At 47.4% G+C, this 18,799-nt stretch overlaps 1 protein-coding gene across 3 annotated transcripts in view; it reads left to right on the top strand.

Moving 5' to 3' along the window:
- Positions 1-184: 184 nt before the first annotated feature.
- LRMDA (leucine rich melanocyte differentiation associated) overlaps positions 185-18,799 on the top strand; it is a 1,104,406-nt gene continuing 1,085,791 nt past the window's right edge. The window contains exons 1-2 of one of the 3 annotated variants that reach the window (XM_072971251.1): positions 185-426; positions 5,909-6,009. In XM_072971251.1, the coding sequence (XP_072827352.1) occupies positions 397-426; positions 5,909-6,009 (131 nt within the window). In that variant the 5' untranslated portion in view covers positions 185-396. Of the gene's footprint in view, positions 427-5,908; positions 6,010-6,633; positions 6,696-18,799 lie in introns of those variants that run through there. The other 2 variants (XM_072971254.1, XM_072971255.1) reach the window with 2 other exon arrangements.

Below are 18,799 nucleotides of genomic sequence, written 5' to 3'. Positions count from 1 at the left end.
CGCCCCCACCAACGCAGCAGGGCTCTGGGCATGGAGATGGGGGGCGCCCTTCCGGTCGCCCTGACCCGTCCTGGGCGAAAGGGTCTCGGGACGCCCGGGGGCGGGGCCGCGGGGCTTCCCCGCGGCCCCGCCCTCGGTCGAGCGCAGGCGCTTCGGACACCTGTTGAGGCGCGCGAAGCAGCGGCCGAGGCTCACCTGCGCGAGGCCGTGCCGCGGCGCGCGGCAGGCGCACAGCTGAGGCGAGGTTCCGACGCCCGGCCCACGCCTCGGGCTTCCGCCGGGTCAGCTGATCCCCCAGTGCGGAACTAGGCTCCCGGCCCGAGCTGCCCGCGGCTGCCACGCTCCTGCTCCCTGCTCCGCGCTCCGCACTCGGTGCCGTGCGCCTGCCCCGTCGCCATGGCCGGGCTTGTTGTCAGTGGAACTCAAGTAAGTCCTCCCGGCCTGCCCGGCCCACCCGGCCCCCGCCTGGGCGCAGTCGGCCCGGGGAGGAAGCCCTGGGGCGAGGGGCGTGCCGAGGTTAGACGGGGCTCCTGCTGCACCGTGTGGGGCTGAGTCTGCTGGTGGAGAGTCGGTCCGTGCCCAGGCCTGCCCGAGTTTGGTGAGGAGAGACCCTGTTTGGGGCCTGGCACCCCGCCTCACCCCGGCTGTGGGAGGAGCGGGGAAGGCCCCCCAGGCCGCCCAGGTCTCCTCTAGCCCCAGAGCACCTGACCAGGGCCCACCCGTGGACCTCTCCATCAGAGTGGACGGTGCCCATGGCCCACGGTAGTTTTGGGGTCCCACAAAAAAGTTTTTCTTTCTTTCATAATGAGAAGAAAAAAACCTTTGGTCAAAGACACGTTTTAATGTTTCTTTACACCAAAGCAGTTGTAAAATGTAAATTTTAGTTTAAGGTTTTTTGGGTTTTTTTGTTTGTTATTTTTTAACGGAGAAAACAACCTACAAAAGATGGTGAAAATCATGATGCATCCCCGCTGGCGCTGGGTTGGGGCGTTCTGCTGCAGACTGGCTCTGGCTCCTAACCATAGGCCCCTTATCCAAGGCAGGTAGAACGCTACAGTCCTCCAGTTTTATTTCAGCACCTCATTTCTCTAACAGGAGTCTTTGGGGGAATGGCAGCATTCCCGTTTCAACCCCGGGTGATAGGCCCTCAGCCTCCCTTGCTGTTAGCCCTGTAGTGAAGGCTCAGGTGTTTTTTAGTCAGAGCTGGAGGTGGAGGGATGGACTCAGTCATGCTATGGGTCTTATTTAGCTAGTAAGGAAAAAGGGCTTTCTGGGAGTTAACAAGGCTGCCTAGGGAGGGGCTGGAGGAGACGGCCTCTGCTCAAGAAGGGTCTCTGTCTCCCCAGAACCCCGGTCTCTGCATTTTAGGCCCAGCGTTTTCTGGATGTAGCTGCTTCCAGCTTCATGGAAGACTTGGTCGCGGAGCTGAGAACCTTCCTTCTGCTTTCTTTCCCCTTTCTCTTCCCTTTTAACCAAACTTGGTTTTTCCTGTGCCCCTTTCTTTCAGCCCACCCCAAACAGCCCACATCTGTGGGCTGAGGCATTTTGGGCCCTTGAAGACTGTTTTAAAGAGATGGAGCTGCCAGGGCAGGAGCTGAGAAGGCAGGTTGGGGAAAATGCCCTTGGGTCATTAGTGCCCCTTGTTCTAAACTTCCTAGGTCAGTGAATCTCAGTGGTGGCTGTGGGGTTAAGGTCTTTTTAGCATTCTGCCCCTTACAGTTTCTAATGACAGCTGTTATAAGAGGTAGCACCCTGAATGTGTATCACATGATGCTTCTCAAACTTTGGTGGATACTTCTTTTAAGGGGGAAAAAACCTACTTCCCATGAGCCTGTAGTGTTGGTAATATTTTTATCACAATATTGCTTAAATATACAAACATAAAACCAGATAAAACTTTTTCTAAGTTCATATTTAGAGACTTAAAAACCCCTAACAAAAGGGTGGCTAAAAGTGTAAAGACAAAAACCCGATGCCAATAAAATGAAGATAAAACAATATAATGAGATGGATGATGATGATTGGCTGAAACACAGTCACTGCTTTCAGTGCCACTGTGGGCTGACTGCTGTTACCAGGATTCTAAGGTACTCCACAGACCTCTAACGTCACATGCTTGGAGGTATGGTCCTCCCTCCACTTTTCTCTATAAAATCTCTCATTCAACATGGATCTGACTCAATTTAGCCTTCTCTTGGCTTGAATGCACCGTTTATATTCAGCATTAATTCCTCAGTCTTGCCTTTTGCCAGCTTATGACGATTAAACTAGTGGCATCAATACAGTTGTAGACACAAAGGCAAATGTGGAATTTGGGCACTGAAATCTTCCACCCCAGAGACAGTGGAATAGCATCTCCCTTCCATAGGGATATTGGTCTGGTTCAACAACTACTTACCCAGTGCCCACTAGATGCCAAAGACAGTGCTGTGTACTTTAAATATGTTATTTCATTCTCCTAATACAAGTAAAATGAGGATAATAATGTGACTCTTGGAGCTCTCTGATGAAGACTGAATTGATAAGAGCCAAGTGGTAGGCTTTTAATAAGTGTTCGTTGTTACATTATTCTTAACACCTGTGAAGGCAGTTAGCTGCGTGACTAGAAGAGGAAACAGACTCCAGGAGATTGTGAACCATCCCAGATAACACAGCTAGTAATGGCAGCGCAGGGATTCAAACACGTGCCCAGGGCTGTTTCTACTCTGACAGAGCTTCCTATACTGCAGGTTTAAAAATCAAGGATCCCGTCTCCCAATCCCACATTGGGGGTGGGCATCCTAAAATAATCTCCTGTCAGTCTGACCACTGACAACCCCTCCCCACCCCAGGAAAAGTCCAGGAGCCAGGCCATCCAAACATGCAAAGAGAAACTGTCAGTGTTCTGCAGTTTGGTAATGTCCTGCCGTTTCTGCTCAGAGGGGCTCGGTGGGGGTCCCACCAAAACATTCTTGTTTTTCTCTCTGGTCTTCCTCTCTGTAGGGGTCTTGAACTTGATAGGTTTCCATTTCTCTGCTAATGGTGTCCCTTTCTGGTATAACTCCACACAGGGTAGAAGTCTGGAGGTATGAATTATACAAGGTAGGCAGACTAAAAGTACAAAACTTTGTTCAGATCACTCTAACTCAAGATAATTAACTGAAGGCACTGACTTCTCATTTTGGGTGTGTTCTTCTGTGCCATTCAAGATCTGTTAGTCTCTACATCCTTTCTCTTGTTTGGTGAAGAAGCAGACTGTTTTTGGTCTGTCTCTTCTGGCTTTCTAGTATGCATTAGGTGGTCCTGTACACTGAGAAGTTTCCTGGGAGGTAATGTCTTCCACTCAGGAGCACCTCTTAAACAAGTCTCTCTTCTCATTGTGAATGTTGGTTGCAGTGCCTGGCAGTGGCTGTTTGCTGCTTTTAAGCCTTTTCCAACCAATTGGAACCCTTCAACATGGTTGGCTTAACTCGCACCTCAGAAAGCTTCCAGCTCACCACGAGGGTGGTCCAGACATGCCGACGGCTCATCAAACTGGTTTTCCTGCTAAATTTTGGAGACTTGGTCTTCATCTCTGTGTGGAGCGCAAACAAGTTGTACTTTGTTTAGTTTTCCTGGGATATTGCTCTGTTAAGACCGTGTAGTAAAACAAGTTGATGAGTCTTGTTAGACATGTCACGAGTGTTGCAAATGCTTCGTGGTGATAGCTCTCCTTGGTGTTGCTGTTTCCTCTGAAGTGGAATTCTTCAGGAGAAGGGGAGCAAAGATTCCTCTTTCCCCCAGGCTCTGATACTCTTCTGGGGCCTTTGACATGGTGTTATGAGATGGTTCTAGACCTTTAAAATGGAAAGACTCATTTTGAAGCCAAACGTGGTGATAGATGCACCACTCGCATTTGTTGATCAAGAAAATCCACATCCACATGTGGGTTTCTAAGAATTCCTCTTACAACCCATGACCTCTGGGTTGGAAGTCCTTATTCCTTGTGCAGCATGTGGTCCAGGCTCTACCACTAAGGAGATGTGTTATAGTAGGCAGGCGTCTGAACTCTGTTTCTTTGTTGTTGTTGTTGTTGTTTTTTAAAAAAAGGGGCTTTGACAAACTGAGTTTCTACTTAAGTGTAGTCCTTGGTGAATCCGAGGAAGGAGCTCAGTTTCTACCTCTAAAGCTCTGCCTCTCTGCTGTTTGTATCACAGAGGTCTTGAATGATGATACGTACAGGATGAGGGGGCACGCTAGGTGAAAGATAGGTTTTCAGGTGAGCCCTGTGGGCCTGGGGATCAGTGTAAACATAAGCAGAAGAAGCTGCTATCGAGTGGATATCTGAGTGACGGAAGTCCCTAGACTGACTGGGCCTTATATCCCCAGTCTCTCCTTGGTATATGATTTCCATCCCTGCTTGGAAGCAGAGCTCAATTTATTATGCGAGGAGTTCTGAAGAAAGATAAGTCCCCTGTAGAAAGGGGAGAGATGACTAGGTTGAGCTCAGAGCCCTTTCATTTTTAGCCTGAGTCAAAATTATTTGATTGGAGTCAGCTGTTTTTTTTGTTTTGTTTTGTTTTTTGGTCCCTTCTCCCTGCTTTCTCTCCTCCAGGAATGGAGTTACTGGAGGAGAGGGAATTCAGGATACTGTATTGTCAGCAGTTTTTCCCTCTTGGATAGGAGAGGGTTGAGAGATGACTTGAAAAATTGAGGGTGCTAGGGTGCAGTGGGATTTGTATTAAGTTGAGCCGTATGAAAATGCTCTTTTGTAGTTCTAAAATGATCGAAAATTAGTAATTCATATGGTTTAACCTAACGTCTGAGGATGCAAGATGCCACCATAGTCTTGTTCTCAATAAAGAATTATAACCCCTTGGGACATCTCTCTCCTTCCCAGACATCCATGACAGTATGAGTAGAAGAATGAGGATTTGTAGGGGCAGAGTCAAGGCTGTAGCCATGCAAGGGGCCTGAATTTCCACTCAGCGGTTGAGGGTGGGATCCTACAGTAGGAAAGCATCATGTGCTGTGATCTACTGGCCAACTCTGAGTCATGCACGGTGTCTTTTGGGTTTTGCCATAAATTGCCATTCCTGCCCACAGGGTGCTGTCCATAAAAATGGGTTTCTCAGTGCTTGGGCCAGTGAGAAAGCCCTCTGACCTTGTCACAGTCAGAAGTTTCAGGATCAGATTTCAGTTTAGCCTCTTAATATTTGAGCACACACTAGGTAAGTGATAATAATAATAATAAGAAGTAACAGAATGCCCAAGGGGACACCTCTGCTGGCAGAGTGGAGTTGATAGCAAAAGGCTCCCTGGAGGCTGGAGACTGAGAAGCTCTGGCCACCTTTCCTTACTGTGTTGCCTTCGAATCAGCTTTGTTCAGAGTGTGGAGGACATTTTATACCCAATGGTAATAGGATGGGATTGGAGGTCTGGGGAGGTTTTCTTGTCCAACCCTATTTGTTCCAGCATCCTGCAGGTTGAATGGCTGGTAAGTGCATCTGCGGTGTCTTCTATGAGGTAACGTGCATACCAGGGTATTTGGGAGAGGGCGGGCAGCAGAGGAGGGGGAGCAGAAGTGCCCAAGGGGCAGCTGTTGGGGAGGCCCCTGAGTGAGAGGCTGATTGCTGCGATTATATCAGCGTGCTCTGACGTTGGGGGTTTTCTTGGACATCTGAATCTGTCCAATTTTAGTCCAATTTCCATCATGCTGGGATTAGTCTCCATCGTGCTAAGTGTAGCAGGAAAGGGGAGCCGTTGGCAGAATCCCTGAAGCCCCCCAAAGCTGATTTGATCAGAAAAAACAGCCACAAATGTGGCCTTCTCGTGTGTGCAGAGCGTGCATTTCAAGTTGCGGAAGCAATCATCGGATCAATGACTCAGGGTTGTGAGCAGCTGGGTGATTTCCGTTGGCCACATCGTTTCTGTTCCATTTAATTTCCAGGTGTCCTACATAGGCCAGGACTGCAGAGAAATTCCAGAGCACCTCGGCAGAGACTGTGGACATTTTGCAAAGAGGCTTGATCTGAGCTTTAACCTTCTGAGGTATGTAACCTTTGCAAGATGCAGACCAGGCCTGGGAGGCCCAGTCTCCCTGGTCACAGCCTGCAGATAAAAGCCAAACGTCCCAGCTCTGCATGGGATGCAGGGCTCTGGGACATGTGGGATTGCACCCCAAGGTTTGACTCTGCTTCACGTGATTCCCCAGCTCCCCTCTTTGTGCCGCTGAAGAAGCAGCGAGTGTGAGCATTCTCTATCTCACTTGTGTCCCTCTGAGAGGGCCATCTGAGTGTCACTTTGTTCTTTTCCTGTCTCACTGATGCCCATACAGACGAGTTAGAGCACTCTTGGGGAGGAGGTGGGATGAAGGCAGGAAGGATTTTAGGGGTGTTTAGGAAGGCTTTCCTGGATAACCCCATCTCCCGAAGAGTTGCCAGATCACAGGTAGAGTGTGTGTGTTCTTTTTTCCTTTGCCTTTTTATGAGTTGGTGCCTTAAATATTTGCAATGATGATTTCTCCCAGATGGTGTTTCAAAGTAATCTAAACACTGTTGGCATGGGGTAGGTGGGAGGGAAACTCCAACAACTGTTCCAGTCTTGGCTAAAGGTAAGTGTGATCTTCTGTATTATTCCACTGGAGAAAACAGTTATTTCATTTCTTCCTGAAAGGTTTTGAATTGTGACTGGCTTGGGCGCTCGGAGGAGGGAAGTAGGAGGTGCTTGGAAAGCAGGTATCAGTGGGATAAATGAGCTGGGATCCGGGTGGTGGCTTTTCCTAACAAGGTGGTTCCACACACAGCTTTTCCTTAAGTGGCCCCTTGAAAGCTGTGCTGTCCTCTAAATGGAACAAACTGTCTCAAGGTGGGAGAGATGAGGAGCCGGAATCCTACCCCAGGGCTCTGGTCCTTTCCTGCTTCCACACCATGGAGTCTCTTCTCTCTGCGTCAGGACACTCGGGAATTAAGAATTTGATATGAGATGGACAAAACTGGGGGCTTCAAGGCACCGGAGGGTAGAGGGGGCTTTAAGCTAAGCCAGCAGAGCTCCCTGGGCTGGTGCTCAGGACCACACGGCTCTGCTGAGATGCATCGTCTCCAGGGAGGGGGCATCCAAGTGGGCATGTAGGAAGACAGTAGGCACAGTGTGCATTCACCCTGACTCCCAGAAGGTTTGTATGCTTCCAGGGAGATGGGGAAACTGAAGCATCGCAAAGTAACAGTGGTGAGAGGATGCTGAACAAATGCTGACTTCTAAAGAAATTAAGGATGGTTTTTGGTTCCTACCCAAGGCGAGGACGAAATAGACAGCCCGGACTAGATGGTGCCTGAGACACATGCGCCCCTCAGATAGCTTCCCAGCACAGACTCAGCCAAAGGGTTCCTTTGGGCATTATAGCAGAAGGTGTTCTTCCCATGTGACTGGCCTCTGGGGGCTTGGGGCAGTTGTGGCTCAGGCGGTGGCTGCCTTGCTGCTGGGAGCCCGGATGTGGGTTTGAGGAGGCTGAGCCCTGTGAGGGAGCGTGTCAGCAGTCACAGGTCATGGGACTGGGCTGTCAGGTCTGAGGAAACAGAGCCGTCTTTGTCACACTCTGGGGCCCTGCCTCCCTTTAGCACAGAAGGGGCTGGAGGAGTGTGTGTGATGAACAAGGTCAATGATGATAAGGGGCTTCTGGCTCTGAGGGGCTGGATCTGTAAGGATTTATCATAGGAAATGGTGGATCCTGGAGGCAGGAAAATTTTTTGAGAAGGTTGGTAAAAAGGAGATTCAGCAGGAGAGGAGTTAAGGTTGTATTTATGTTTTGTTGAGAGGAGAGAAGTTTCTCTTCATGTTGGTTGGGGGAACTATCCCATCTGGTCAGGAACCTGTTGTTACCCTTGTCGTGGTCAGTTGTGACCTCCACACTATGTTACAGTTGGGTTGGAACGGTGGTGAGCTGTGGAGGGGTGAGGTCTAATGGAAGGGTTTATATTAGGACTTGGTTACTCTGGAAGGATTTACAGACCAGACTGGAGGAAAGCAGTCCTGGCCTGTTGTGACTATGTTTGGATTGGCTCATCTTTGATGGTCTTATTTACCTAACTTGAGGGCAAGGGGAGATGGCGCTACTTCTTGTGGGTGTCAGAGGAAGATACAGCTTACTCAAGCACTGGTCTCCTTTACGTGTATGTCCTTCAGACTCCAGTTTCCATGTGCACTGCTGACTACTGCTACTCAATCTTTCCATGTCTTCTAGAGATAGTCCATGTGTGTAGGAAATTGTGAATTTGTCATGGTGCCAGATTTGTATTACTGCTTTTTATATGAAAGGTTAGTTTAAAGGGAGACACCAGGCTCCAGTTAACCACTCCTAATAGGGTCATTCTTTTCTATTGCCTCACTGTTAATTCATAGCCTTATACTATGATCATGGTTAATTTTGTTCAGAAAAGTGATTTTTCTGCTGTCTATTCATGCTGGAGGGGAGGGTGGTTATGGAGTTAAAAGCTCTGAAATTTGTTTTCAGTTAAATATGTGTATCTTCTTCCCTTTATACCTCATGACACTTCCCATTCCCTTTTGCATTAACTGTGCTGAATCCATGTCTACCTCTGTTGGGTTGTCCAGTAGTAAAGCAGTTACCTTTCTATGTAGAAGGTTGTGGAAATTGAGTCTGTGTTGCTTCTATGACTCTGCTCTGGGGGGAATGAAAGTCCCTGGACTCAGTATGTTCACTGTCAGGTTGGAAGTTAGAAAGGGAAGGAAGACAAAAGGTCCAAATAAAATTTTTGACTCCCTTAAAAGACACAAACACGCCTTACTTCTGCTGTCTCAGCTCAGATCTCTTTCTTCCTGTAAGTGATGGGGATGAGAACCAGGTGAGCTACAGTGACAATGAACCGGAACCAGCTCTGGGCGTCATTCCCTGGGGTAGAGTCTTGCCATCCACCCTGTAATGGGCATAGCGGCTTTAGGGAGCTATTGGGTAACGGCCAAGAGGAGTGAAGTTTTGCCCCTTCAACTTGGATGCATTAAAAGTCCTGTGTTTACATCTGCCTGAAATTTTATTTTAGATTTTATTTTGGGGGGATAGTTTTGTTAGTAAAAACAACAGTGATCAATATAGAAATTTGGGAAAACTCAGAAAGGTATGACAGAAGACCTCTTTCTCTCAGTTGACTGATAATCTTACCACCCAGAAATCACCATTGTTAACGTTTTATTGTCTTCCAGACTTTTATAATGCCAAATAGTTTTTAAATGATGCTGTTGCTTGTACTGTGTTGGAAGCATATTCCTGTCTCAATAAATACTGCATTACAGTTTTTAATGGTTTCCTATTTCTTAGTGTTGGACATGTAGATTGTTTCCAGATTTTTACTGTTAAAATATCTCTATTGTAAATAGCCTTGCAGTACTCATCGATGAATGTCTCTGAGTTGGTTGGGACAAATTCCTGGAGTCAGAGGGCCTTGGTACATATGTCAGATGGCCGTCAAGATAGGTTATACCTATTTCTGCTGCCGGGAATATTTGACTCTCCATTGTCTCAAACTCTTCCTTGAACTTGTTTTTGAGGTTTTCATATTTTACTTTACTTAGCTGATCAATATGGAGACTCCTGTGCCTTAGCCAGTGTTGGTTCCTTGATCTGCTCAAGGCAGAGAGAGCCTGGTGATGAGTTATTCCAGCATCCTTTTCCTTTCTCCCCTGATTGGGAAAGGGCAGAGTTCTCTGTGGTGGCCCTTTCCTCTCCAAGGGCCCCAGGTGGGTTGAGCGGGTCGCCTGCTGAGCCTGTGAGCTCGGTGCGGGCAGAGTGTAGCTCCCACAGCACACAGTGATAAATACACCTGTGTCAATCTGGCAATAAAATACAGAGGGTTTAATTGATCTGTGGCAACATGAAGCTTACATTTTAAACACTTATTTGCAGTGGTATCTTACTTAGCATCACTCTGATAAACGTACTGGTTGGGGGAATTGCTTAGGAGAGAATTTCTTCACTGGGAGCTCGCTGCTTCCCTGCCTTTGTCCAGGATGACAGTGATGGACTGTGGAGTTTGCGCGGCTCCAATAAAGAAACCGTGGCTCTTTCCTCCCCACCAGGTTGTGAGGTAGACACGTGGTACACTGTCCAGTCTTTGAGGACAGATGTACCACCATATCTATGCCTGTTAGCTTCCTGCCCATTTGGGAAAAATGAGCAGTGTGATGAAAAGAACCAAGACTTTGGGGTTAGACTGCCCTGGCTTGAGATCCTATACCTCTTACTCACCAGTTGTTTAACTGGCCTTGGGCTAATTGCAAAAATGTTGAGTGTGTAACTGTGTCAAGTGCTTAGCAAATGACTTGGCACATGATAGGTCTCGAGTGAGCATAGCTGTGGCTAGTGCTTCAACATGGTAACACAGTGCTTGTGAGGCTAAAAGCCCAGGCTTGACCCTCCATGGGGACCAGTTCACTCTCTGGTAGTCATTGGGATTCCTCACTAACATTCAGGATTTTCTCTTGGAGCACATGGTATGTTTGCCCATCTTTGCACCCTTGGGTATGACCAATGGGCAGAAACTTTAAGAGCCAGTGAATAATTTGCCACTTTCTCTTCTGCTTGCTATGATCACCAATCTTGGGTTCTGCTCAAAAATGACCAGAACGCCTGGTTGATTGATGTTGAATGTAGATTGTAAATGACAAAATTTATGTTATAAAATGTGAAGTTATTTAATGCAGCGTATCCTAGGTTATTCTAACTGGTACAAGTACCTTAGTTCTCCAGCTGTCTCTGACATTCCATAGGCTCAACCCACTTAGCTCGCACACATTGTTTATCCTGGCCAGCCCAGCAAGGAGCATTCCTGTGTTCACATCACGATAGGAATGGGTAAGAGAGAACATCCCCCACCTGGACTCTTAGGAGAACATCTTAAAGGGCATGCTTTGCTGGTATTGGGCCTTTATCAAAACGTTTCTTTGCCATCTGGGGCCTTATTCATACTTATTTTCAAGACTGCAGTGTAATGGTCTTACTTAGGGAGCACCCTAATCCTGGGGTGAGGTGGCAACACAGCTCATGTTGGTAAGCACTGAGGGGAAGAGATAATGATGGGAAAGATAAACTGTTAGTGAATTTTCACAGTAGGTCTAGGGCCTTGTTAAGTTCTGAGTGGTTTAAGGAGGCAGGGGTCTACGTTTGTTGGAACCAGTGTCTCTGAGCTGGGCGATGCTATGAAAATACCTTCTTTGTTCCAAGAATATCGTTGGCCATTCTGACATCTCCAGCTACCAACAGAACATACAGTCAAAAGGTGAGGTGGAGAATGACTTGGCAGGTAATGTTTAATGTCCCAGGAGCAAGACTTCGATTTCCTTTACTGATGATGCTTTCTGGAGTGACCTTTGTGACTGTAGAAATCACTGGGAACAAGGAGGGAGGCAGGGAAGATGACTGAAGGAGCAGGTATCTGGTCACTGTGAGTTTATATGGTGCTTTCCTGCCCCCTCCCCCAAGAATATCCTCACTTCCTGGACTTCCATCCTTTGGCCAGAGAAGATGGGGTATTGAGCCACAGTGTGTGAGACCGAGCTGGGGACATGGTGGACGATGGGGGAGAGTTGTCTGAGAGGCTGTGAGGCTTTCCTGAGGTTCAGCTTTCTCATAGACTGCGATGATTTCTTTGACTGGGAGAGTGCTCTTGTAAATGTGGTCTCCACTTTCCCTACAGTGTTGCCTCTAGGCTGAGAATGTCCTAGACTTTTTTTGGTAATGCTTTTGATTTCTCATCTTACCCATTTTACTCCTTCCAAATCTTGGGTTTAATTTTCTCTTTTCTGGTGAGGTGAGTTTCTCTGCCTGAGCTGTTTGGAACTTGGGCCCCACTGCTCTGTCCCCTCCCTCTGCCCTGCTCTCTGCTTTGAGGTCATCGTTGTACCTGTGGTGATGCAGCTCTGTGTTGTCAGGGTGGTTGAGCTGGGGCAATAGGGGGAGAGACAGGTGAGCTTAACCCTTTCAGACTTTCTGTTCGCTGGCCCTCCATGTTCTCAACCATGAAGTTCTGTCCCAGTGATGGAGGTCAGGACTCTGCTAGCATTTAGTGGGTGAGGCCAGGGATGCTAAATGTCGTGCAGGGCATCAGACAGCTTTGGACAAAAACGAATTCTCTCCTTCCCATGCCAGCTGCACTCTGTTGAGGGAAACCTCTGAGTCCTACCAGAGAGAGCCTGCAGAATGGCTCTCTTGAGGAGCTTCTTGGTAAAGTCGCCTTGCAGATAAGTACCCAGAGGTGACTTGCTCAGCTCTGCAGAGGAGTCCAGGGATAAGAGATCAAACAGGTGGTGTTGGTCATCATGTTTATTTTCTTACTAACAAATGTAGAATATTATGGAGCACTTGGTACATGCCGAGGCTGGGCAGAACACTTGGCATGCGTTATATCATTCTGTCCTCCCAAAAGCATTTTACACACAGAGCCACTGAGGCCCAGATGGGGGAGGAAACTTTCTGCAGACCACATTGATGGTTACATGGGAGAGCTGGGATTAAATGACCCGGGTGGTTTGATGTCAGCTTTACAGATACTCTGAATTGCTTCTGAAGGTGTAAGTTGTTCCTTTCTTTGTGTGAGAAGATGGATGACCATTTCCAAGCCTGTATTTCCTTGTGTGTGTGTGTGGTGCTCTGGGGTTGGGCGTGGGGGAGGTTTGTTTGTTTGCTTTTTTAAATCATGATCAGCCTATTCAGAGTAGTAGAGTCAGAGTGGATCCTGCAGCTCCAGCTTGGAGACCTGGAAGCCTCAGAGTTCTATCTGTTGCATTTCCCTCTCTCTCCAGTTTCTCCAAAACCTTCCTGATGCAGAAAGTTGGGTGACACAGGACCTCATGAGACGTGGGCCAGCTGGGAGTTAGGGATTCCCAGAGAACTCATCCTCTCATCGCCCCTGAACACTGTGAGACATGGTGCAGATGGTCACTGTCCTAGGAGGGAAGGGCTGAGCATTTGCCACGGCTGTACTGTCCCAGCCTTGGGATGGGGAACCTTAAGACCAGTCACGGCATGCATGGGTTTTGACTGTAGAGGGAAGAGAGGATGTATGTGTGCCCATACTTGTATGTGTACTCACTTGCACGCACACACCCACCCCCAACTGAAAAGCCTCTTTCCTTCTTTATCCTCAGGGACTGCAGTGCTGGTGATTTCAGCTGTCCCCTACGCCTTGATGAAAGGGGAGCGGTTATGCTTTTTGTGGGTGTCTGTGTTTAATTGCAGGGATACAATAACTACAACTTCTCCCCAGCAGAGACTTTTCTAATAAAAGCTCTCTCCTGTCCAAGCTGCTTTCTCGTCCCCTTTGCACTCATGCCCTCATCCCTGCCACAGCCCAAGGTCACTGAGGATTTTAAACGAGGGAGAGACAGACACACACATGCTCAGGTTTCATTTAAAGTTTAAAGAAAAAAGACACCTCCTCCTCCAGACCCATCATTATGGAGATCAGCTATGTGCCCCCCACCTTTGCACTACCTCCCCTAAGATCCTCTCTGAGTTTATACAGAACCCAATTTTTCAGTCTCTTGGGTGTCTGCTTTTTCTCTGGTTCTGAAGAAATAAGAGACGGGTAGAGCAGGGAAGACCAACAAAAGAGGTCTAAAAAAAAAAAACCCCAAACCATTTTTGAGATAAAGCAAGACTTACTAAAAACAATTGGAGAGGAGGGTGGGAGAGAGGGCGTGTTAACCCCCACATGGCCCGGTTCCTGCAGCTGGAGAAGGGTTTTAAGAAAAAGCACCATTGTTAAAACTTTTTTTTCTCTTGATGGATTTATTTATAAGGTAGAGAAATATTTTCCCCGTAATTGGGTAACTCTTAATAGTAGCGATTGCATATTTATCAGCATGAGGGGCTGTTATTAATGTAACTGTCAGGCCCAAACACATTTCTGCATTAAATCCATTTAGTATGTGCATTATTCGGGCTCGAATGTCACCGGGACATCAAAGCCCCGTAGGCCTGGAGAGCTCAGTGCCCTGCTGTGGCTGCCGAACAGGCCCCTTGATCAATAAATGTAACATGTTAATGCAGAGCAAATAGAATAAAAGATTTCTTTGACAAGACATGAAAAATCACCTTGTGGCAGCTGGCATGTGATGCCGTTTCTGGGGAGACACTAGCAAAGTTGATCTGACAAGTAAAGAGGAGAGATGATGGTTGTAAGGTGCTTTTGTTTCAAACTTCTTTCTTGACCTGTCAGGTTTTGAAGGCGCCTCAATGGCTCTTTTTTGTCATGTGAAAATTGTAGTCTTAGGTAGTTAGGAAGCAGTTATCTCTTCTCAAATTGTGAATACTGCTGTTTAATTGATTCACTTAGCATTTGAAACTGTCACGCATTAATAATTGCAAAATCCTGTAGATACTGCACGAGTGTGTCATGCTTAAATGTGTAGTTATCAGAAAATTAATATCCTTAATGAACCGGTGCTTTCAAACTAACATTGCATGAAATCTCTTTTGCCCTTTCATTTGCCGAAGCCACATCCGCCAGTTTGCCGAGAATCACCTCTCGACAGTTTGCTTTCTTGATGCCCGACAAATGCCAGCTTTGCTGTGGGTACATCGCGTGCTCAATGACAATAAATATAGTAATTATACTGGAGTTAGTAATTAACATAATTGTAGTCAATTACGACAAATACAGTGCAGAGCTAAATAAATGAGAGGGGAGAAATTAGCAAGCTAATTGATTTATCTTTACTTGGCTTTCTATTACAACCGGCAGGGCTGTTTTTCCTGGGGTAGGGGGAGAGGAGGTAAAAAAAAAAATCGCCACAAGGGTTGTTTACAATAACTAATTTTGTTTTGAAGTTGCTTTGTCTTTTGATGTATTACGTATCACCCCCCACTCTGCTTACAAGGAGAAAAAGGAAAGGAAAAGAGAGAATTTAAATGCCAAGGGAATATTTTGTTAACTTAGCTACATCGATCCGAATGCTGCAGCTAAATGGGAGACAGGATTTAGCTTCTGCTGAGGCTTGAGGAGTTATACTATTTTCTTCTCAGCTATTGTCCTGGTAAAAGAAAGTTTGTGTGTGTGTGTGTGTGTGTGGTGTGTTGGAAGTCTTGTCTCCATCAGCGAGGTGGTGCTTTGCTGGGTAGTGCGTTGCAGGGTTATACGTGCATGTCAATTTGCTCAGTTTTGTGTCGCTGGCATGGGATAAGAAGTCGACATATTTTACTTGGTTCAGCCCCACTTGGTCTTGTTACGCCTTCTTCGTGGGGTACTTGGGGCAGAGGTGGAGGAAAGGAGTGGCCAGTGTTCCTGGAGAGGGCAGGGGAGGGGCTCTAGCGAGGACCCACCCTCCCTTCTTTCCAACTGTTCAGGGCTGCCCGGGGCCCTGGGCTGTTGGACTCCTGAGGCTGCCTGGAAACTTGATGGGATCTTGGTGCCCATTTGTTTCAACCTGGTTTATTCTGTGCTGCCTGGAGCCCTGCTTAATGGTATTATTGTGCATTTCTGTTCTTTGTTCACCTCCTTTAACGTGACTGCTGTTCATGCCACTCAGAGAAAACCTGGGCATGTTTTAAGGCTTTGGGTCAAATCTCAGCCCTGTTTTTTTTCTTTTTCCTTCACAACTTTTAGAAACAGGATTTTTTTTTTTTCTCTGCCTCTTGACATAGGGTGCGGGCTAGTGGCCAGAGCTTTTTCAAGATTGGAGTGATTAAAATCTTACCCTAGTCTCACCCAAGGTTAAAATTCAGTGCTTTCAGGACATGGCAGTTATTCCCCTGAAAATGAAGCTGTTTAGCAAATTAAAAATTTGCTTCAAAGACTCTGGCTCTTCTTGAAGTTTCCACTGGGTACGTTTCTAGTCTGATATGAAGGGGGTCAGAGGCAGCAATTTTACTTGTGTGTGGATAAAATCATGTGTGACCTCATGTGGAATCCAGTTTTTCTGTTGCATTAACATGCTGCCTGTACTTTATTTTAGAACACCGGGATGTACTCGGACACTACTTAGTGTGGTCAGTCTTCATGTGTGCTTCATTTGGAAATCAATTTCTGATACGAAATATTTATATACAAGGAAACATTTAAATTATTTAAAGTTTGCAGGCATAATGGCCTTTCTGATGAAGTCTCAAATTATTTTAATAAAAGTGTGGACCTTTTGAGCCGGAAAGACTTTCATAGTTGGAGAGGGGAAAATGATACCTGGAACTTCAGCCTGGTTTAGTTTGATACGAGTCAAAGAGAAATCAATTCTTCTGTGTAGCTTTGTTTACCAAAAATAGATAAATTCCAGATACTGCATATCTCTAGAGAGAGCTGTGATTACTTGCGAGAAGCAGTGGGTGGAGGGGGGAGAGAGAAAATGTGTGAAGAAAAACCCTTTTTCTGTTGACCATTGTCCAAGTGTGGCATTAGTAGCACGGTCACCATCTGTAGGTTCTACTCAGCTCCTGATTTTTACACCCTGTCTTTTCTCCTGAGTGCCTCTCAGGCGTAGAGCAGATGTGGGTGGGGGAGATCATAGGAGGATGGCAAAGGAAGTCTCTTCTCATTTTTGACTGTTTTACCATTAAAGTTGCCCGAATCAGAGCCAGCTTTATTTCGTCCCCATGCTATTAGAGAAATAACAGCAAGGGGCGTCATTTAGATGAATTCTTTTCAAATAGAATACTGTTAGCAAAGGCTCCATTTTTCCAAGACTTCTGTTTCACTGAGACGTACACCCATCTAGATGTTGAAATGTGTGAGTTTTGAGGTGCTTTGTTCCTCAGAAATTCTAACTACTTTTTCTTCTTAGGTTTGCTCAGCACCAGCTCTGATGATCGAATCTACTGAAATGCGTTTGTGGGGTTGGAGCAGAAAGTGAGATGGGATGGAGTGAATTAACAGCCTTTGCTGTCCATCTGTTTTCTGAGAAGCTGGGCGAGTGGGTACCTGCCCACTTGCACCCCAGTCTGAGGGTAACATGGAAATTGCCTGGCGGAGTGTTAATTTTACTTCAGGGGCTTATTTTTCAGGATGAATTTCCTGTCCCTTCTAAGTGCATCCAGGTAGTAGCTCGACCCCTTAGGATTCGAAACCTCCCAAGAGCAGTAGGTGATCAGGACCCTGAGGATGAGCCTGGGAGTGCAGACTGTCTTCATCTGTGCCGACAGTGGAATCCTGGGTCTGTCCTGGTTGGCTGTTGTGCATTTTTTTCCCAGACGCCTGAGCTGGACTAATACCACAGAAAGATAACCATTCTTCCAGTTGTAATTGAATGTAGCGACTGGTACCCTGAGTTCTGTTCTTGGAGGCTGGACTCTGGTGGGGAAGATGAGCCTGACAAGGGGGTGCAGAAAAATAGAGCCTGGCATAAATCCCGAAGCTCATTCTGACAAGTGTCCTGTCTCTGAGGACTGCTGCAGTTGTTCCAGTCCGTGATGCGATGCCCTCTTCGGGAAGAATGACTGGAGGGATAAAGTTGGCTGTATAATTCAAGGTTTTTCTTATCTTCCTCATGAGCTGGTGAGTGGCAGTTAGGCCTGGACTGACGTAATTTGGAGAAAGCCCGAATGGTTGCACGGGTCTTCCTAGCTGCCATGTACAGCTGGGTGCCCCCGTGGGCGCACCTCAGGGCTGGGTGGTTTTCAGGGTGTTTGGATGACTCATACAGCCTTGAGCTAGATGATCATGCAGCTAAGTGGAGGTGGGGCTGCTCAGGATAGCAGGGTTCCCAGAGCTGTCTGTGGATGTCTGCAAGGGCTGAGGACTTGGATCGTTGTTCTTGGCAGGTCTTTTCCTGTACATGATAGATATGTAAATATTCAGTGCGTACTCGGTTTCTCAGCACCTGAAACTTACAGATGGGATACTTCCCCTTGCGGAAGCTCATATGCTGTATGTGGAGTTAAGGCTAATTCAGGTGGAGTTATTAGAAGAATGCAGCCAAATCGACCAGCCACTTGGAAAACTTTGTGGCTGTCCTGCTGGGGAGCATAGTTACTTTGTCCACACTCAGGAAGCGTGTTCTCTTTGAGTTAGTGAGCAGCTTTGGGGAGCCATGTGTGGGTCCCAGCCAGCCCAGGTGAGCCCTGCGGTGGCTCCCAGACATGTCTCCCATGCAGTTCAATGCTGGGATCATGCTATCAGTTATGTCCAAGAAGCTCTCAGGAGGGAGGACTCCTTCAGAGTGAGAAGACTGGGACTTGGGCCACACTCTGAAAAGAGAGCGGAGTTTGCCATGCTGGGTCATGATTTCTGGGTGGGGTAAATAGCTTGCACAGTGTCAGGGCTTTGGGACCAGGCTTGTCCTGAGTGGCAATGGGGAGCCCCTGATCTGTGTGCCCTCAAGAGTTGGTGGGGTTCCAGGAGGAGAAATGGGAGAGTAGGGTAAGAGCCTTCCCACACGTGCAGACATAACCGCCTGTGCTGTGCAGGATGCAGATGGTTCTGGGGCGGAGACACTGACTGGGGGAGGCCAGTCAAGTAAGGACTTGGGGGAGGTATGGTTTATCCCCGTCTGGCCTTCACCCTACAGTGATAGGCTGTGCGGGGGAGACAAGCCACCTCTAGCTGGTGGAGAGCAGCCCATTCCCAGGCTGGGCAGGACCTGAGTGTCGGCCCTGACACAGATATGTGGCAATTACCCTGTTAGAAGGGTCATGGTTAATGCAGTTCTTCTAGACAACTGCCACGTCTGCTGGGCTGCTTAGCACCCAACAAGGCCCTGCAGGCTGGCCCTGGGCTCGTTCAGAACAGGAGGAACCAAAGCTTGAAATCTCATCTTTAAGAAAGGACGTTATCATCTTGCGTGTCCTAGTGTTTCTGCAAGGGCTGGCACCTGGGGCTGCATTCTCCCCAGGGAGAATTTCCTC

The sequence above is a fragment of the Vicugna pacos genome, chromosome 11, assembly GCF_048564905.1.
Source record: "Vicugna pacos chromosome 11, VicPac4, whole genome shotgun sequence".
NCBI lineage: Eukaryota > Metazoa > Chordata > Mammalia > Artiodactyla > Camelidae > Vicugna > Vicugna pacos.
Note: the sequence above shows the minus strand (reverse complement) of the source record. Positions and strands in the feature narration are given on the sequence as shown.